The following is a 22,329-nucleotide window of genomic DNA, read 5'->3' as shown; positions in this document are numbered from 1 at the left end:
TGTTTTGTGTGTTAGTGTAAGTTTAAGCATAATCCGAATTTAAAAAAAAATACACACCAATAAATCTGACAGTATTAGAATCCTTAGGTGTTGTTTTTTTTTAAACCCAAAGTTTCAGAAATGTGAAAATACTTGTTTCGAAAAAATAGTATTACAAAGAAATTTTATTTTCACACAAATTCAGATGCTACGCATAAAGGATTCTACTACTGTCACATTTATTCACGTGTATTTTTTTAAAAATTCAGATTATGCTTGAACTTGCAACAAGCCACTCAACAAAAGTGTACCTACATCGAGATCTTAGATCACTGCCGAGCAGTCAAGGCTATTAAAACATTGTATTCACTTTAGTTTATGGTAGGTTCTTGACAGAAGTTCTGAAAGATTTTGTTAACAGAAATCGAAATACTAGCAAATAAAGTATGGATGTGGCAAACATTTTACTTCTTACTCAATCAACTCGATATGAGTGTATAAAATATGAATAAATTCTAGATCGTAACCTAAAATGGAGAGGCTTATTTTTGGTAGATGTAAAGGTTTCTGTTTCACCCATTTGAGAGGCTTCTGTGGTGAACGATTTCGGTCGATGGAGAGATGAGAGGTTTCTCTATTGATAACTGAAGAGGCTTCTGTATTGACCGATGGAGAGACCTTTCTTTTGAACGTAGGAGAGGCTTCTGTTTTGACTGATGAAGATACTTCATTTTTAACCTATGTTTCAACCAATTGAGAGGCTTCTGCTTCATTCGATACAGAGGCTTTTGTTTTGACCGACGAAGAGACTTCTGTTTTAACAAATGCAAGGCTTCTTTTTTTCCGATGCGGAGGCTTCTGTTGAGGCTTCGTTTGTGATCAAAATGAGAGACTTTTGTTTTGTTTGATGGAGAGGCTTCTGCTTCAATCGATGGCGAAACTTCTGTTTCAACCAATGCAGATGCTTCTTTTCAATCGATGGAGAAATATTACGCAAACTGCAGGGGCCCCCCAAATGATGGAAAATTCCTTGCTTCGCCTCTGTAGTAATTTTCATCGGATCGCTTTTTTTTTTTCACAAAGCTTATATCAATTCACTTTGTCTGTCTGCATCACATTTTGAACAGGTCTACTCTCCCACTTCTCAGGAAATGAAAAATAAATACATATATAAATTATTTATTGGTAATTGCTTGTGGAAGGAGTCAGACCCAAGGACCGCCCAAGACTAACATATAGAGATGTCTGCAAGCGAGACATGAGAGCCTCAGGCATCAGCGAAAGTATGTGGGAAAACATAGCCAAAGACCGGAGTGCATGGAGAAAGACTGTGCGTGCTGGGACAACCCTTGCTGAGAACAAAAGAATTGAAGCGGCTTTAATCAAGAGGGATAAAAAGAAGGCTGCCCTGTCTGCTAGCCCTAAATCAGAGGTATACACATGTACGAATTGTGGCAATGTCTGCCGCTCTAGAATTGGCTTGATTAGCCACACCAGATTCAGTTCTGTCTCAAGATTAAACCACAACCTGTGACTCATCTGGGCGTATCTATTATCTTTCGAGACAAAAGGAGCCATATATTGGTAATTAATTAATTTATTTGGATATTGATTTACGGAGATATAATCCCTTACTATGATAATAATTGTGACTTTAAATATACATTTCATTTCCTAATATAAGCTTTGTTTAAAAAGAAGTTAGCAATATTTTGATTAAATTCCCTCTACGTTAACCGTGCATTAGTTAAGGGGAGAGTATTTCAAGTCAATATAGTTATGCCTGCCATTCTGGATTGCCTCCCCATGTCGATATTAGAAATATAAAGAAAAATCTTTTTAATTAAATACGATAACATTTTTAAAATCTTTTTTTTTTAGATCTAAACAGACAGATGAAAGGACAGAGCGACTGCCTATACCTTGTTGGGGGGGGGGGGGTTAGCGGAGTTGTAGGGCGCTTGGCTTCCGCATTGGAAGATCATGGGTTCGATACCCGGTGAACACTGGGATTTTAAATTTCGGGATTATTTGAGCGTGTATGAGTCCACAATCTCTGCGCCTCTGCGTTTGCGAAATGTGTCTTCAAGTACTAGATCCACGGGCTTCTAATCAAATAGTTTCAGGTCAATTTCTTTTCGTTTCTGTACCTTGTAGTTCATGTGGCCCGCGACACGAGTGTCGGAAATTAAAATTTGCCCGCAGGTCGAATTAGATTGGGCATCACTGACATTGAAAAATAGACTCAAGATGAAGACAATTTTCCAGGCTCTAACAAAAATGGTATATTTAGTTATTAATAAAAAATCACTAGATGTATATTTGCTAAACAAACAATAAACAAAATTTAATTTAATCTTCATATCTTATATAATACAGACGTTACTTCAAAAAAAGAAAATGATTACGTCCTACGCGTCATGCATTCAGTCATGCATATTAACCAATGACTTAAATTCTGCCAAATCACTGGTTTTCCTGGCCAGCTCAGGCAAACCATTCCATGATCTAATATCACTAGGGAAGAAGGAGTATTTGTAATAGAAATCACTAGTTGTATATTTGCTAAACAAACAGTAAACAAAAAGTTGATCCGTTTTTCTAATTTTCTAATTTATTTGTTGCCGGTTTATTGATTAAATTTCTTGATCATTTCCGCCTGCTTTTCGGTCATATTGAACGTGTTGCATCGGTCGCTAGAGCAGAAGCAGACGACATCATCATTGTTAGTTCTGCAGCCCCTAGGTGGCACTTCAAAGCTGAAGTAATAATTTTTGGAGCAACTGCGAACTACATCTGTTCCAAAAAAAAAGATTGGTATTAGTATCGCCTATTAAATATGGGAAAATTTATGTAATACATATTGTAAGAAGGTATGTAATGAATATGGTTTAAAATGTTTTAACTAAAAAAGACGTTTTGATCAAATCAGAGGCGTCGCTGTGACTGGTGTCATTCAGCTCAGTTGTTTAATAGTTTCGACCATCCCATACACCTTTTGTTTTTTTACAATATCTTTATTCAAGTAAAAAAATTTATGGAACTTGGAACCTGGAAGCGGATCTCAAAAACGGCTTCTGTAAATTTAAAAGCTGATGTATATCGCTGTTGGCCACACAGGAAAAGCTCTTGTTCGACCGTTATAATTTTTCAAATAAAAAAAAGAAATTTAAATTTGGCTAGACAACTAGATCTAGGTCTAGATCCAGCATTTGTTGTGAAAGGACTATCGCGTTAACGAAAGGACTATCACCTTTGGGAATTTTCGAATCTAAGGCTTTATTGATTTAAGAATTTAATAAATTAATGTTCTGGAAATTTTTGCTAATTGTCTTCTAAGTCTAGATCTAGGTCTTTGGGGCTCGCAAAGACCATCCTTCAGGGAACAGTACCAGTATAAATAAGATGAGGCAGACAGAGAAAGCGATGGGAGGACAACATAAAAGAATGGACGGGCGTGCCATTGAAAGAGATTGTAACTATGGCAAAAAAACAGACGAATGGAGAAAGACGGTAGACAAATCTTGCATGATGCCCCAACGGTCCAACAGACTAAGGGATAGGCAAAGGCAAATGTAGAATTTTTAGTGTTTTACTTGTTGAATGTAGGGATGTCTCGCGAGAATCTAGCGCTTCAACACATTTTTTTTGCCTTCCTCCAGAAAAAAAAAGTTTTAATTTTCTCCTTAGTGTCTTCTGTTGATGGAAGTCATCTGGGGCGGTCTCTAGTTCACGTAACCCCACTCCAACCCCTTTCACACCGACGCCGCTGAAGACTTAACTTTTATACCTCCTAAAGGCCACCGAGACACTATCTGGACACAAGGTCCATTGCATGTTTTGGTCTGTGTGGCCCATCCTTGCAGGAGCCCGTTTGGTGGACAGTCACTGTGTTGCCAGTAACCTGGAGCTCCACTTGAACATCCGTAACACTGGAACGGAGGCAAAGATGGTGCAGTTGTGGTGTCTGTTGTGGTTGTGATAGAAGTGGTAGACGCTGGAGGCGATATTGTTGTAGTCGACTGAGATTCTCGGAAGTTTTTCGCTGATTTTTCTATGAAGGATGGCTGGTAGACCTTTTGTGTTGAAGCTCCTGCTGAAACGTCTGACGAATGTGTCGTCATCCAACTTGTTGAGGTTCGCGCAGAAGAGTCTGTTGTGGTTCTGCTTTGAAATTCTGTAGAGGTCGTTCTAGGTTTTGAAGAGGTTATTATAGTAGAATCTTTAGGGGTTGATGTTGATTCTGTGGAGGTTATTCTGGTAGAATCTGTGGTTGTTCTCCATGTATCCTCTGTAGAAGTTGACATGGAAGATTCTGTAGAAATTCTTGGAGATTCAGAAGAAGTTCTTGGGAATTCAGTTGAGGTTCTTATTGAATCCTCTGTATATGTTTTCATTGGATCAGCTGTTGAAGTTGTGGGACTTTCAGCGGAAGTGGTTGTAGGTCCTACTTGCATGGTGACTTGTAAACTATTGACGGCCAACTTTTCAATTGCAGTCAGTTGATCCGTGCCAGCATCAAAGAAAGACAGATTTTTGGCTTCATTGAAAGTGTCTTGAGTTGCATTGTTCAAAGTGCTGTTAAATAAAACAGATGCGACAATCTTTTTCGGCTTGTATATGCTGTGAAGATCCGAAATGAAGTTTCCCAGTGACATATTTGTGCAGGATGTGTTGGCAGCTAGGAGCAAGCAATCCACGTATTGATCAAGCGCTCTGTGGAATATGTTTAAATTTAATAAGGGACACAACTAGAAAAGTTATATTAGTAGACTTATTAATAATTTACCTCCCTTGTGTACAGGATTCATAACTATATATGTTAGATTACAGAAGGAAATTCTATTCAAAGACTTTTGCAGACATAGTGAGCACGTTTCAGGTCAACTCATAGCGTTTTATATATACAATGGAGATATCACACATTAAACAATTTTTAAAACTACCATTACAAACATTCAATTTTACATTGTGAATTAAATAGTTAATGTACTAACATTACCGTACCGTTTGATCGTCTAAGAGCTGGGCCGAAGGCTCCTCAAGCTCTAGGTTTGAAAAAAAAACCTGTTTGAGCGACAAACAGTACAAAAAAAAACTGTGTGAACACACAGTTCTGTCTGGAAGAGACCCAACTCAATGCCTATGTAAAGCACTGCTATTTCCGATGCACCTGGTGCCCGAGCGCATGGGCTAGACAAGGCCGAAGGCCGAGTGCACCGGGAACAAACTATGTGACGGGTCCGTTTTTTTACGAGGCCTGAGTCGGACTGTGGAACGTAGTACTAACGGTCATTGGCTAATTTGACTATGTGACAGACCATAGAAAAATGCTTTAGACAACGGTTACTTAAAGTTACTTTGGGTGTTTAGGAAAAAGGTCCCATGTACATGTACTACTGTTTGGGTACCGGGCGCTAGATTTTTACTGTTTGTTTGTTGTCTTGAAGTAAAGGTGCCCCACTTCGATAACTATGGGATAATATGATGTAAAGCTCATCTAATTTCTATAACCTACGTTTCACTATGGTGTCATGTGGCCAGCACAACGACTAACAGCCTTAACATACCTAAACGTGCAATTTGAGTTTCCTGGACTTCTATTTATAATATGAAAGAGTTTACCGTCATTTTTCCTTATTTTCGTCCATCCAGGGCCAGCCTAAGATTGTTAGAGGCCCTAGGGGAATTCATTTTGGTGGCCACAAATGAAATAGAAAAAAAAATCGCGAAAAAAAAATGTTTTGAGTCTTGTGCGAGGTCCTCATCAATGGGATGCCCTAGGCAGCTGCCTAGTTTGCCTATGCCTAAGCCGACCCCGATCCATCCATCCACCCAATCATCCATACATCCATTTAAATCTCTTTATATATACAGAATTATCTATTTATCATCTCTCTCTCCCTCTCTCTATCTAATGCAATCTAATTTAATGTAATCTAATTTAATCTAATCTAGTTTAATTTAACTTAATCTAACGTAATCTAATCTAATTTATTCTAATGTAATCTAATGTAATGTAATCTAATGTACATTAATCTCTCTCTTTCTTTCTCTCTCTCTCTCTTTCTTTCTCTTTCTTTCTCTCTCTCTCTCTTTCTTTCTCTTTCTCACTCTCTCTCTCTCTCTCTCTCTTTCTCTCTCTCTCTCTCTCTATCTATCTATCTATCTATCTATCTATCTATCTATCTATCTATCTATCTATCTATCTATCTATCTATCTATCTATCTATCTCTATCTATCTATCTATCTATATCTATCTATCTATCTATCTATCTATCTATCTATCTATCTATCTATCTATCTATCTATCTATCTATCTATCTATCTATCTATCTATCTATCTATCTATCTATATTTATATATAAACTAATTGATATGTCTCTCTCTCTCTCTCTTTATATATATATATATATATATATATATATATATATATATATATATATATATATATATATATATATATATATATATATATATATATATTGATAAATCCATCGAATCTAGAATTCAAGGGCCTGAAACAAAACTTACACGCCGAAGTTAGAGCTCAGTGTATGTGTAGCCACAGTTTTTGCACACTCTCTTGCGGGCACTGCAACCACCTCTAAGCACATGTATCCTGAAATGTATTTGTAACCAATGTTTATATTTGCTATCTAGCAATAACAGCAGTGGCGTGGCTAGGGTGGGAAGAGGAGGGGTAGAATTCGAAAATCCCCACGGGCCCCCACTTAAGGGGGACCCCCAAATGAGTGTTCGAAATTATTTTTTACATTAAATTTTAAATATTACGCAAAATGTATGGGCTCTCAAACAGGTTAAGCTCTCCCCCCTCCTGGATCCCGAATGATGGCAAACTTCCTAGCTACGCCACTGACTAGCAGTATGGCATTTTGAGCATTTCATTATTAGACTTGTACAATGTTTGTAAAATGTTTTACATGTTTCGGATGTTCCTTCGGAGTTGAAGATAGTTTAGTTCCTAGTCCAAACCTCCCGCAGGACGACGGGGGATGGGAGCGGGTAGGGTTTGAACCCGGGACCGTCGATAAATCCGAACGACAGTCCAGCGGTCAAACCGCACGACCAGGCAGCCATCCTAGATACGATTAGTGATGGAGATTTCTACGAGAAACTTAACTCTTTCTCTCCGTAATTATTTACCTGTATCTGGTGGAATCGACGCTGGTATCGTCAGTTAGGAGATAAAGAGTTAACAAGGTCAAGGCGCTCAATTGACCTTCACCTTTTGCCAGCTAAACAGAAGTTACAAACACAAAGGGCTTCAAATACTTGCTACGTGTTTCACTATTACGACATACTCTACTAATACAAACACAGATTATCAGCACGTCTGCTATTTCGTACAGCGGATACACCAAAAAAGCTGAGCCTTTTTTTTTTAGGTCTTCCGCCATGTATGAAACTCTTCACCACATTTAAAACACTAAATTTTTTTAACTGTATCTTTAAAAACAAAAAAAAAAGCACAACAGAGCACATGACTGTGTTGTGAGTACAAATGTAAAGGGGGGGGGGGGGGTTACAAAAATAATGTTGTCATTTCAAACGATGTCGCTGATGTCATTATCGTCATTGTTATTATTATAGCTTTTATACAGGGCTACTTTCATGCTTATAGCATGCTCAGAGCGGTTTTTTGGTCCAATCTCATTTGTGGACCAGTGGGGGGGAGGGGATATCTAGGAGTTGGTTTTCCGTGCTGCTTTTAGGCCTTTAGGTGTCGAACCTCGAGTCCCCTTCTAGGTAGCCAAGCCAAGCCATGTTCAATCGCACTTGGCCTCTCGACCACGCTTCCCACCGATGTTATTATTGTAAATGTTGTTCTTATTGTAAATGGTGGTATTGTTGTAAATGATGTTCCTGATGTAAAGGATGATATTGGTGTGCATGTGATATCACTTAAACTGTGGAAGGTTTGATTACCCACATTTATTTTCTATGTTCGTTGTATTGGTTCCTCTATAAAACACTGTCAGCATACTACTTCTTATTTTCTTATATGTTAGATGTCTGCGCCGCATGTGGCAAATTATGTAGGTCACAGCTGGGGCTGCGTAGCCAAGGGAATCACTGCATACCTCATTAACCTTCGAGTTCGATGGCAATCTTATTATTATTATTAGTTAGATAATAGTAATAATTGAATAATTATCTTCTTTTGTTTCTAATTACAATTACTTCCCTTTATTTCATTAAATACTTCTATTAAGACTATTATCTGTTCCTTTGTATGGACGATGCATGCTGGGTTTCAAGCGTACTTCGAACACACATAGGATCGCAATAGGCTCCCTGACTGCACTTCCCCCGTATTCCCTTCACAATGTGTTATTGTGTTTCAGGGAATAAAAGTGTTTCTAGTTTTGTGGACCATTTTATTAGTGTGCGTGTTAAAAACCAGTGTTAGGGTTAGCATAAATAATATGTTCCTCAATGAATCTATGTACACACCCGCCATCTTGGAGACAAATGGACGATACATAACAAGCCGCCATGAGCCCATCAACACACAGACAAAGCGAAACCAACGAGGCCGAAGAGGAGGAGTTCGAGTCAAAAGCAGGAAAAGAGAACAAATGAACTATCTGTCTTATATTGTCTTGAGCAATGTTAGATCACTAAATACCAAAATGGACGAACTTGATTGTTGCTGCAGATATTTCTACCAATTCCGTGAAAGCTCGCTAATCTGTCTCACTGAAACATGGCTAAATGAAATTATTCCAGAAGCATCAGTAGACTTTGATGCGTTTCTTTTGAACAGGTCAGACAGAACAACAGATAGTGGCCAAACAAGAGAAGGAGGACTGGTCATGTCACTAAACAGTACTGCTGTGTCAACAATATCTCAATCAAAACTCAAGTGTGCACGACCGATATTGAACTTCTATGTAACAATCTCAGGCTATACTACCTGCCGAGAGAGTTTACACAATTGTACTTCATACTAGTGCATATACCACCCACAGTCAACACAGAGAAAGCAACAAAACATATACTCGACATTGTACATATGATCACATCAAAAAGTTCTGATGCTGTCCGACTAGTTATGGGAGATTTCAATCATCTTTAGTTAGCTCAACACTTGCCAACATATACTTAATAAGTTAATTGTCCCACAAGGCACGATAAAACCTTGGACATGTGTTATAGCAACATAAAAATGGCCTACACATCTCGATCGTTATTTCCCCTCGGAGAGTCGGACCACACTTACACCCGTGTACAAATCGGTTTTAAAAACAACAAAACCCGAAGTACAGTCCATCCAGTCACGGTCTGACGACGCTGTTTTACAGCTACAAAGTTGTCCGGAGCAAACAGATTGGGACATGTTTGTAAACAACTGCCCAGACAGATGAACTTACCACAACTAATAATTCGTACATCCATTTTGTGAAAACATGATTGTACCAAAGAAGAAAATTAAAACATTCAGTAATAAAAGACCCTGGATGTCCGATATTAAAAATTATCATTCAGTCGCCATCGAGAATTCATAGAAGTCTATGTATAAAGCGCTGGTTATGAGTGTTATGAGTTATGAGTGTCTATGTGTTTCCTTCGTGTGTGAATGTTGTTCGTATGTGCATCTATATTGTTATTGTACAGCAGTTACGCTGAGGTTGTCAATTGTAGTCAAACTGAATTTCCATTTGATTGGATCAATAAATGTTACCTTATCTTATCTCCTTGTTCATAACAGACGTTCTTTCAAAACATAACAGCACACCATAGTTGACGGACTTTTAGTGACGCCACGACAGGGCCGGCCTTAAGCATAGGCAAACTAGGCTGCCACCTAGGGACTCTAACAATAGGCGGGGGCCTACCACAGAAATCTTAAGCAATGTGTTTGTTTAGAGAAGAAAAGGCGAAACTTGTCTTTAATGCTATAGTTGGGGGTTACTAGATTTTGAATAAATTGCGTCATTTTAGTTTTTCTCTTTTTTTTAATATTTATTTTCATTTGTGTCTACAAATTCAGTTTGACTAGGGCCTCAAATTATCTAAGACCGGCCCTAGTCACGGAGAGTGGGATTTGTCTTGTTTAGTTTTAATATTATTTTGTTGGAATGAGGACTTTAATGTGGCAACATGCTATTACTGGCAGAGACTCGACTGGGGCCATTACGTCAAGCTATTTAACCTGAGCTATTTAACAGTCTGGTTTGTCATTGTGATAGTGTTTGCCTGTTACATCGAGATTGCAAGAAATACACACGAACAAGACACAGTGGCGTAGCTAGAGTGGGGGGAGAATATGAAAATCCTCCCCAGGGTCCCCAATTAAGGGGGGGGGGCGAAATGAACGTTTTTTAAAATTAAAAATAAAATATCACGCAAAATGCAGGGGCCCCTAAAAAGGTCAAGCCAGTCCGGGCACCAAACGATGAACAACTCCTAGCTGCGCCTCTGACAAGACACTCAAACATCTCCTGAGTAATCTGTTGAAGTCAGTCATACAACTACTGTTATGGCTCTTCCGCGGTGTCGGATACAGTCAAGGAAATAAACAGGAGGTAACCTTCAAACTAATCCTCTAACACCGGCGAAAGGCCAAAACAATCAATATAGGTAGTCGACGCTAGTGTTGAAACAACAAACACTTTTATTACCCAAGAAAGGACACGTCGAATGTCCTCTGTTACTAGCCGTCTATATTACTTCTTATTTCTACTGTCCTATGCAAAGCGTCTTGTTGATAGGTATCTTAGAGAGTTCTTACTTTTTAAAGTTCTATTACGTCATTCGTCACTAAGTAAAAACTCCCCCCATTCCAGAAACAATTAACTAATTCCTCATCGTGTAATAACACACAAAAAATACCCTATGACACATGATTACATCCCAAGTGTATCATTTTTTCTTAATTTAATTGTCCATGTTAATGAGAGACTTACACTTAAAGGCCGTTGGTTTTCCTGGCTGATTCAAGCAACCCGTTTTATGCTCTAATGGCAATAGAAAAGAAGGAGCATAAGTAAAATAACGAAAAAAAAAACCCAACAAACTTACTTTGATAACCATGTGATGAACACGTGACTTGAAAAGCCTGGTGCATGATGTAACGCAGAATTCTGTTCAAACGTGAACACTCTTTGATATACGGCCTGGAACAGTTCTTTAATTCCCGCTTCGCCCTAAACAAAATAGAACACATATACATGTAACAAGTAAAAAAAAAACAGGGCCGTACTTTAGTAAGTGGGACCCTGATCAGTTTGGGGGAGATCTTCGAGGTGCATTATAAATGAACTTAAAAAAAATTAAACAAATCTAAAAGCAAGTTTTATTTTTTAAATAAACATGAGAGTAGTGTTTATCTCCTGTCTCTTATTTTATTATACTTTAACGACTCTCGCTATCCAGGCTCTCTGCAAATTGCCCCAAACGAAACTGACAACTCAAAGAAGTTGACAACTCATGGCTGCAGAATAGCTTAACACGTTAATGTAAAATAAATCACAGCCAAGACAGTACAATTGGCAACACGTAACTTAGACTGTACAATTGCTTCACCGTTGACAATCGTACAGCCGTATCAACTCTTGTACCGCTGTATCAACTCTTGTACCGCTGTATCAACTCTTGTTCCTCTGTTTCAACTCTAGTACCGCTGTATCAACTCTTGTACCGCTGTATCAACTCTTGTACCGCTGTATCAACTCTTGTACCGCCGTATCAACTCTTGTTCCGCTGTTTCAACTCTAGTACCGCCGTATCAACTCTTGTACCGCTGTATCAACTCTTGTACTGCCGTATCAACTCTTGTTTCGCTGTTTCAACTCTAGTACCGCCGTATCAACTCTTGTACCGCTGTATCAACTCTTGTACCGCTGTATCAACTCTTGTACCGCCGTATCAACTCTTGTACCACTGTATCAACTCTTGTACCGCTGTATCAACTCTTGTATCGCCGTATCAACTCTTGTACCGCTGTATCAACTCTTGTACCACTGTATCAACTTCACTGGCCTCTCCGCCTCTTCTCGGACATGCACTGGGCTCAAACTGTTCCGGACTGACTTCACACACTGGGCTCTTTGTATCGGCCTTGATCGTAGATCTAGATCAAGACGTCGTCTCATACTCGCGAGGCGTCTAGTTTCTACTCCGCACCGAGCAGTCTTAATACGCCGTACAGAACCACACCGCTGAACCGCGCAGAACTGAACCAAGCCTCTGTTAGTTATCTCCCTTTTCAGACCTTGCGATCTGTAGGGCAGAAGATGAAAAGGTCATTTGCTCCTGTGGTCCAAGGTTAACGAGGGTGTCATGTGCTCAGCACAACGACCAAAAGTCTTTATTTTTCCCCAACTAATGTCAGCTATCCACTAGACCTGGGTGGACTCAGACTCAGACTCAGAGCTGCCCTAAAGATCCGAAATTAGAAATCCCAGTCTTCGAACCCAGGACTACGGTTCAGAAACGAAGCGCTTTACCACTCGGCCACCGCGCCTCCTTCACTATGACTAAAACTAATGTATTGATCATAATTGGAAAAAGATGAATGACAAGGATACAAAAGAGAACTGTCAAAGGTGAATGTGTGTAGGTATGTATAATGCATGTGTGTAGGTATGTATAATGCATGTGTGTAGGTATGTATAATGCACGTGTGTATGTATGTATAATGCATGTGTGTAGGTATGTATAATGCATGTGTGTAGGTATGTATAATGCATGTGTGTAGGTATGTATAATGCATGTGTGTAGGTATGTATAATGCATGTGTGTAGGTATGTATAATGCATGTGTGTAGGTATGTATAATGCATGTGTGTAGGTATGTATAATGCACGTGTGTAGGTATGTATAATGCACGTGTGTATGTATGTATAATGCATGTGTGTAGGTATGTATAATGCATGTGTGTATGTATGTATAATGCATGTGTGTAGGTATGTATAATGCATGTGTGTATGTATGTATAATGCATGTGTGTAGGTATGTATAATGCATGTGTGTATGTATGTATAATGCATGTGTGTAGGTATGTATAATGCATGTGTGTATGTATGTATAATGCATGTGTGTATGTATGTATAATGCATGTGTGTATGTATGTATAATGCATGTGTGTATGTATGTATAATGCATGTGTGTATGTATGTATAATGCATGTGTGTATGTATGTATAATGCATGTGTGTATGTATGTATAATGCATGTGTGTATGTAGTGTTACGACCCTATTGGCGGCGCAAAAGGGTTAACTCAGGCTCAGCTGACACACACGTGAATCACTCAGGTCAGCGGGGCCATGGACAAGGGACAGTACTACGATTACACGATTACACGCCAATATGACGAATGTTATGGTCATGTGATCGAAAGCCTGCGTGTACGAGTGACACTGTGTAGGAAAGCGGCAGTTCAAGACCGGAGAGCGTCGAGACCGGGACTGTTAGTCGGCTATGAAGTCGGTCCTGGTCGAGTCCTCATGTGTTGATGTACAAGTCCAGAAAGAGAGACAGTAGAGTTTTGTACGGTGATGTACAGAGTGACATTTTAGTTGTTGATGTGTTTGATGCCAATTGTCTAGTATTGGCTGTTATCTACTTATTCACTCATTATTAAAGTACCCGATGTTGTGGAGCTCTTGTTGTCAAGTTCTTGATGTGTTGATGTGTTGTGTTGTGTTTAGCAGTGTTACAGAAGGCCTGATTAGGAGAGAGAGAATCGTAACACTGGTGTCTTGAAGTGGGATTTCCTATGGCTTCTGTAAAACTGCTAGATGAACTGAATCTGAAAGAACTGAAACAAGAGCTGAAATGGCGAGGACTGAAGTACTACGAAAGGAACAACGAAACTCTTAAAGAACGTCTCCAGCAAGCCCTGGTGGATGAAGAGGAAGATCCAAACACGTTCCTCTTCGAACTCGAACCTGATGTGATAGAGCTCTTGATCACATTTCAAAAACAGATGTTGGCTGGCTTTCAGAATGTGATCAAGGGTGACTCGCAGAAAGAGACAGATGAAGAAACCAGAGAAGAAACCGAGACCAATAGTTCAACCAACGCTTTTGCTACAGACGTCCATGACGTGAGTGCCTCCATCAGCCAGATAGAAAAAGACAACGTCGTGTCTTTTCCCAAGCTCGTAGCTGAGGACATTAAAGACATCTGTCAATCTACCAGTGCTGATGAGAGGAACTCAAATCTTGATGGCTGCACCCAGATGTTTGGCAAGAACGTTATGTGTCGAGCTCCGCAGGAAGATTGCCAACTCCAAGAAACCCATCGGCAAGGTCTGCACCCAATAGACGTTTGTCCTGCTGACGATACCATAGTGAGAAGCCCTGATGATGGTCAAGTAAGTGAACCGGAGCCTGATGCTGAAGATGAGGGTCCTTCGCAAGTGGAGTGCTGCCAACTTGCTCCACTAGTTTGCCCTCCTGACAAGCCTGAAGATGATATGTGCCACTATTTCCCCTCCTGTGGACCTAATACCCATTCCCAAAACCCATCTCTTGAAAGCCCTATGAAACAACCTGATAGGCCAAAGATCTTGGTGACCCCAGTCCTGACATCTTATCCCTCCCCATGTGCTGGCTGGCTGCCTTCAGTAGTGAGCGACCAAAGAAGGCAATGGTTGCCGAATCCAAAGTGCATGGCGATGCAACCACGACGTCTGTGCAACCAGGTGAAGGTCAACTGGAGCAGAAGGAGAAAGAGACATACGCAGTATACAACGCAGATGGCTCCATCGAGATGGCAGTATAGGCCCATTGTCGCCCCCACCGATAGACCTCCTCCTGCATCGATTCATCTCCACTGCCCATGTCGTGTGATAGATTTTGTCCGGGACGGACAAATCTGAGAAGGGGGCAGTGTTACGACCCTATTGGCGGCGCAAAAGGGTTAACTCAGGCTCAGCTGACACACACGTGAATCACTCAGGTCAGCGGGGCCATGGACAAGGGACAGTACTACGATTACACGATTACACGCCAATATGACGAATGTTATGGTCATGTGATCGAAAGCCTGCGTGTACGAGTGACACTGTGTAGGAAAGCGGCAGTTCAAGACCGGAGAGCGTCGAGACCGGGACTGTTAGTCGGCTAGGAAGTCGGTCCTGGTCGAGTCCTCATGTGTTGATGTACAAGTCCAGAAAGAGAGACAGTAGAGTTTTGTACGGTGATGTACAGAGTGACATTTTAGTTGTTGATGTGTTTGATGCCAATTGTCTAGTATTGGCTGTTATCTACTTATTCACTCATTATTAAAGTACCCGATGTTGTGGAGCTCTTGTTGTCAAGTTCTTGATGTGTTGATGTGTTGTGTTGTGTTTAGCAGTGTTACAGAAGGCCTGATTAGGAGAGAGAGAATCGTAACAGTATGTATAATGCATGTGTGTATGTATGTATGATGCATGTGTGTATGTATGTATATATGTATAATGAATGTGTGTATGTATGTATAATCTATTTTTACAAAGAAGCGAATCACCGGAAGTGAGTTAGTTGTCAATAGTAGACAGTGCAGTGTGTGAGACATGCCGAAAAGGTCGTTTAAGTTTCTGTGTACAGATCTAGTTGTTTAATTGTTTTATTCGATAATTGCAGCGGAACCTCGAGACGCCTAGACACATCGAGATGGTAGTTGCTAGAGAATTGTAAGTAAATATATCTGTCACAGCTTTCCTATTATATAACTCTATCTACTTATAACTCGATAGAAACTACCTTAGGTCACGATACGTCTAGGTGTCCCTGGTTCAGCTGTAGTTAACGAAATAAAACACTTCAACCACTAGATCAAACAAGATTCCTGTATTCGGAAACAATAATCAAGTTAAAGTTATGTATCATTTTATTTTTTAGTTTTGGCAGCATATGTATTTATAAATGAAAAAATTGGGATCAATAAAGACTTACTTAGTTGATGTAAATGAGTAGGCAATGTGACACATTAAAAAAGGTGAAGTAAACACGGGAGGTAATCGAATAATTGTATTACAAAGTAAATATTAATTAAAAGAATAATGACATTTTTTTCAATATTTTTTTAAATAGAAATATGTTTTTTTTTGTTTTTTTTTTCATTCCTTTTTTAATGGTAATTTGTTTTTAATTCCTTGGTTGTTTTTTTTACTCTGTAACTCACGCTTACAGAAGAGCTCTTTTATGTAAGCACAACTGAGTACAATGGTATCATAGCAGTTATGATAACATGGGACTGTATCATCTTGAAAGATGTCAAAAGCATAGACCTAAGAAGATGAAGCCGTCGTCAACGACAGTTCTCAATAACTGACCAATGTGTCGAAAGGCTCTGGAGGACCTCTATATAAGTCTAAAGAAAGCCCCCATGTTGAATATAAACTCAACTCTAATTTGATATTCACTCGATTCTAGATATAACTCAATTGCTAAAAAATATTTCACAAAATGCAGTAACAATTATTCTCTGCCGATAATAGAATTGGGAATTTTTAATTTCGGGATCCTTGGGCGCCTCTGAGTCCACCCAACTCTAATGGGTACCTGACATTAGTTGGGGAAAGTAAAAGTCGGTTGGTCGTTGTGCTGGCCACATGATACCCTCGTTAACCGTAGGCTACAGAAACAGATGACCTTTACATTATCTGCCCTATAGCTCACAGGGTCTGTAAGGGGAACTTTTTTCTCTCTATTCATTAGTATTAATTTACAGTTATGCTGTTTGTAGCACTAAATAGATGGTACAGTTAAACCAGTGTAAACAGACAAAAATCTTTAAGAAAAAAACTTCAAAAAAAAAAAAAAAAAACTTGAAGCGACATCGCCTAAAACAAACAGTAAAACTTTTTTTGTTTATATACACAGGTTCAGCTCGAAAAAAAGATATATGAAGAAACATACATGAGATGATAATTTAAACAAGATATAAATAATGAACAATACGCATCCTTTCTGTCTCACGTGTCTTGGTTCTCTCCCCTTCAACCTTCCCACCAGTCCTTTTTACAAAGGTTACATCGAATCACTCTGTCTGTCTGTCTGTCTGTCTGTCTGATACAACTTTTGTACAAGTTATTTCTCCCACTTCCCATTCTCGGATCGAGTTAAAACTTTGAATAGTTGTATTCTTTTTCTAACGAATTATGAATCAATAAAAAAAATTAACCAAGTAATTAATTAGCCTAGTGGTCATCAAATAATTTAGCTAGATATTGATTATGAGAAATAAATCTTACACTATTGATATATATGGATATAAATACAGTTCTTCCTATTTGATAAGCTCTGTTTTTTTTTTTTTTTTTTTTTTTTTTTTTTTTGAATTTTTTTTTTTATATTTCTTTCTAAAGTTAAATTACGTAAGAATAGCTCGTGGTTTCATCAGAAACTCGTCAGCTTACACAACCAAAACATCCGCTCACCTTTCCTCACAGCTACACAATAAACACGCACATGAACTTATCTGCTTATCTTATAAGATACAGACGTTACTTCAAAAAAAGAAGATGATTACGTCCTACGCGAGTCCCCAGGTCAATCTAGTCATGCGTGTTAATCATTGACTTCAATTCTGCCGAATCGTTGGTTTTCCTGGCTGAATCCATAACACCTAGTATGGTAACACTATCACTGAAGTAGTTGTATTGTGACTAGACCAGGGGTTCTCAACCTGTGGGTCGATTGATGATTTTCCAGGGGTCGCCAAAGACCATCGAAAAAATAGATTGTTATTGTCTATGCATCTATTACTGTATGTGTATGTGTATGTGGGGGTCGCGGCAAAGTGGTGGACTGTAAAAATGGGTCGCCGAGCATAATAGGTTGAGAACCGCTGGACTAGACTATAAATATTTCAGTATCATTAATGAAAACTGTGACTGGCTTAGATTTCCACTTACTGACAAAACACCTGTTGAAACTCCGGAGGAGACTTCGTCAGCGACTCTGCCTTGCTAAGAGTGTTCTTTCTCACATTTAGGAAGCAATCTATAGCACTATTTATGACAAAGCACTCTGTAAAAGATAATAGTCTATAGCACTATTTGTGAATAAGCGCTCTGTAAAAGATAACAGTCTAAAGCACTATTTGTGAATAAGCACTCTGTAAAGATAACATTCTGTAGCACTATTTGTGACAAAGCACTCGGTAAAGATAACAGTCTAAAGCACTATTTGTGACATAGCACTCTGTAAAGATAACATTCTGTAGCACTATTTGTGACATAGCACTCTGTAAAGATAACAGTCTAAAGCACTATTTGTGACATAGCACTCTGTAAAGATAACATTCTGTAGCACTATTTGTGACAAAGCACTCGGTAAAGATAACAGTCTAAAGCACTATTTGTGACATAGCACTCTGTAAAAGATAACAGTCTAAAGCACTATTTGTGAATAAGCACTCTGTAAAGATAACATTCTGTAGCACTATTTGTGACATAGCACTCTGTAAAGATAACAGTCTAAAGCACTATTTGTGACATTGCACTCTGTAAAGATAACAGTCTATAGCACTATTTGTGACATTGCACTCTGTAAAGATAACAGTCTAAAGCACTATTTGTGACATTGCACTCTGTAAAGATAACAGTCTATAGCACTATTTGTAAGAAACACTCTGTAACAGAGTCTGAGAGGTAAAGCGCTTGGCTTCTGAACCGGTGGTCCTGGGATCGAATCCTGGTGAAGATTGGATTTTTAATTTTGGGATCTTTGGGCACCTCTAAGTCCACCCATCTCTGACGGGGAAAAGTAAAGAAGGTTGGTCGTTGTGCTGGCCAAATGACACCCTCGTTAGCTGTGGTCCACAGAAACATGTGATCTTCACATCATCTGTCCCATAGATCTCAAGGTCTGAAAAGGGAACTTGACCTATTAGCTTTTATTCTTACTTGGTGGCGGCGAGCCAAAATGACTTTTATACGCGTCTATTACAGTGTTCATTATGCTGGCGTAGAGGCTAACAATTGGGTTCTGGGGATTTTCTTGCGTAGAAATAACTGGAACACCTGGAAAAAAAAAAACATAAGATTAGGATCAATTAAACATTAAGTTAATGATAAATAGTGCTAGTATATCTGTGACAAGAGGGACAATAAGGGTGGCTACCTGTATTCTTACTATTAGAGTTAGTCCCCTTTATTACTTGATTTAAGTCCCTGTCAACTGTTTACAATTGCCACTCTCTCTTGAGTCTTTCAACTGACCAGTGTAGTTTGAATTAAATCTCTATAATGTTTAGCTCATACTTGTGTTGTACTATTGCTGTGTTACTCAAGAGGAGTGTGCCACTGTTGTGGGAAGAGTATTTCTATAATGAGCTAGGTAGACTTTATCGATTTGTTAGTACTAAATTGATTTATGTAAATGGTATAGGTCTACTTAGTCTCTTATCCTCTTCTGTATGTTTTTTTTTTAAAGACATCTTTTGTTTAGATACGAGACAGTAGTGTGTCTCATGAATGACGTCATTTCATTGTTAATGTATGTATGATATTATCGTAAACCATCGTTTTGGTTTTTTGGCATAAGACATTATTGTGCCTCTATGATGGTGGTCCTTTCATTATATTGACCGGAAACTGTCTTGCTACTTTGCTTTGTTTCATTATGTCATTTTCTTTAGTGAGCTTTTATTGCCATTTATATTTTCCATGATCTTTTTCTTTTGTTTGTAAATAAACTCAATTTTTTTTGTTGCCACTGAAATCTCAGAATTATTATTTGTTTGTCTCAGTAGTTTTGTACATCTAGAGGCTATAGTTATTAGCCTTGATAATATAATTGGGACCACAAAGTACCACTGGACTAACTTGCCAGTACAGTACAGGTCACTGGTCTTATGACCTATCCTATTTCTAGGTCACAATATCCGTTTTGTGTATCAGCTCTAGAGATGTTGGGGCAATTATTCATTGTCGAAATCAACACACAAATCAAGAAAATTAAAAAAAATTTAATCACATAGTTGCGATAAATTAAATTTTTTATGGAAATTTTACAAAGCTTACGAGAAACAATTAGTTCGTTGGCTAAAAAAAATAAAACGAACATTAACGGAGTTCCCCGGCAGTATATTAAAAGTACTTAAATGGCTCAGTGGCTAGAAAATCGACCTTCCATCATGGAGTCTCGAGACCTCAAGCTTGAATTCAGACTGGAGCAACATTTAAAAAAAAAATAAAGTCCTTAGAAAGGCAGCAATCAAACCTTCTCCCAGATCCCCCCTCCCCCCTCACACAGGGGTCTGCAAAAGCGAATAAGACTAATCCTATATCGAAAATTCTATTTAAAAAAAAACAACAGAAAATAGTACTAACAGACAATGAGTCATTAGATTACTGTCTTGCAAAATAGATAATCACTGACAGATTTCCATTGAATTAAAAGTTTGTTTTCAGACAATTACGCAACCCATAAAGGCTGTCACGTGATACGTTTTTTTTATTATTGTTTTATCAATATTATCACGTGGCTAAATGTTGTTTGTTTACGATTGGTGAATGAGGTCCATTGACGTTTACTGAGCCCTCAAAGGCAGTACGGAAACCATCTCCCAGAATACTCCTTGCCCCCCCCCTCTTCCTCGCAGGATGGATGGCTGCCTGGTCGTGCGGTTTGTGCGCTGGACTGTCGTTCAGATTTATCGATGGTCCCGGGTTCAAACCCCTGCCCGTTCCCATCCCCCGTCGTCCTGAGGAAGGTTTTAACTAGGAAGTAAATTATCTTCAACTCTGAAGAAACATCCGAAACGTGTAAAACATTTTACAAAACATTTTACAAAGCTGGTCTACAAATGAGATTGAGCCACGTTGCGCTGAGCATAGCTACACGTATCAGACTGGAACGAGATGAGTTGTTTCAAACGGAGTTATCGCTCACTGACTGAGCTAGATGTCGACACATCTGTACAACACCGTTAGTCATTGACGTCATGTTTGATTTATACATTTCGGACGTTCCTTTAAGAAATAAGAATAATTACGTCTTAGCCAAAAACGTCCTGCATGACGTCAGGGGGGATGGCAGCGTGCAGGTCTTGAACTCCGGACCATCGTGATGGTAGTCAGAATCACGTACCACATGACAAGGTAGAATCCAAACAGCGATTTTAAAAACGTGTAGGACACTTTTACATTTGCTTTCTTCAATACCCTTTTTTTAGTTTTTTCAAATTAATAAAAAATAAAATTGAACAAAAAAGAACCTTTGGCCTCTAGACTCTGGTACTTGTTCAAATACCACTGAGTCCATCTAACTTTAATGGCTACTTTAAATTCGTTGTGGAAAGTAAAGGTGGTTGGTCATCGTGCTGGCCAATATCAAGTATCAGTATCCACAGGTATATTTATTTATTTATATATATATATAAACTAAATGTGGATCACGTCAGTGCACTATACCAGTGGTTCTCAAACTGTGGTCCGCGGACGCCTGGGGGTCAGAGAGAAGAAAGATGATATTTGTATACAACTAAAATTACTTCTTCACAAAAATCCTGTTTATACGATTGGATCATTTTAATAGTAATAATCTCGGTCCTCGCTTCTGTTTAATTTGCCTATTAAGTACTGTTTCAATGTATTTTGTTTGTTCCATTATGTAAGCCTAAAAAGTCTCATTTTTTACTAAAAAAAAGCTTAGGAGAATAGAAACTTAATTCATTTAATTTATACTGGAGGAGCGTTTGATGCTCCCCTCACTACACGCACATTGCAAGCTACGCCTCTGAGTGCTACTTACAATCTTGGACAGCTGCTCATAGAAAACAAAACAGAATCCTACTCGTACGTGACCAAACGAGGCAAGTGATAAGCTATACTTACTCACTGACAGGATGGTCAGAAGTAATGCTACTCGAACAGAGAACATCTTTAGTCCAAAACAAAAGAAAAAGTTTCGTTTTCTTTCTTAAGGGATACAATTAGTTATTCGTCTTTTTATTGCACTGAAAGTGAACTATAAATAAACTTGCAGACAACCTGGGACTGTCCCCACGTAGGTAATCAGGCAGGTAGGCTGGCAGGTAGTCTGGCTGGTGTGGATATGTTGTTGAGATCTGACAGCAATGAATCTTGAACATTTTTATACCTATGTAGGTCAAAACACAGATTTCTTCCTTAATTTTTAAAATTATTTGCGCAATACTAAATTATTTGTAACGGAATGCGTCATTATGATATATATATATATATATATACGAATTGCTTTTTACAGTCTTTATTTGCATCAGAGGTGTACCAAGATACTGATAGGTCCTGGTTAAAAACATATAACGGTGCTCCCCTTCTCCGAGGGTGTCGAGTTGCCAGCACAATGACCAAATGGTAATGACCGAATGACAATGATTAAATGACCATGATCAAATGC

The 22,329-nt window shown here is 38.8% G+C and overlaps 1 protein-coding gene across 1 annotated transcript; it reads right to left on the bottom strand.

Moving 5' to 3' along the window:
* Positions 1 to 2,576: 2,576 nt before the first annotated feature.
* LOC106068328 (mucin-5AC-like) lies at positions 2,577 to 21,972 on the bottom strand. Its single transcript, XM_056040773.1, has 7 exons — positions 21,786 to 21,972; positions 18,852 to 18,968; positions 17,859 to 17,973; positions 11,030 to 11,154; positions 6,515 to 6,602; positions 3,770 to 4,695; positions 2,577 to 2,775 (listed from the first exon to the last, which is right to left on the bottom strand). The coding sequence occupies exons 1-7, from the start codon at positions 21,829 to 21,831 to the stop codon at positions 2,609 to 2,611; spliced, it is 1,584 nt and encodes a 527-aa protein (XP_055896748.1). The 5' UTR covers positions 21,832 to 21,972; the 3' UTR covers positions 2,577 to 2,608.
* Between the last annotated feature and the right edge of the window lie 357 nt (positions 21,973 to 22,329).

The sequence above is a fragment of the Biomphalaria glabrata genome, chromosome 9 (genome assembly GCF_947242115.1).
Source record: "Biomphalaria glabrata chromosome 9, xgBioGlab47.1, whole genome shotgun sequence".
Classification (NCBI taxonomy): Eukaryota; Metazoa; Mollusca; class Gastropoda; family Planorbidae; genus Biomphalaria; species Biomphalaria glabrata.
Note: the sequence above shows the minus strand (reverse complement) of the source record. Positions and strands in the feature narration are given on the sequence as shown.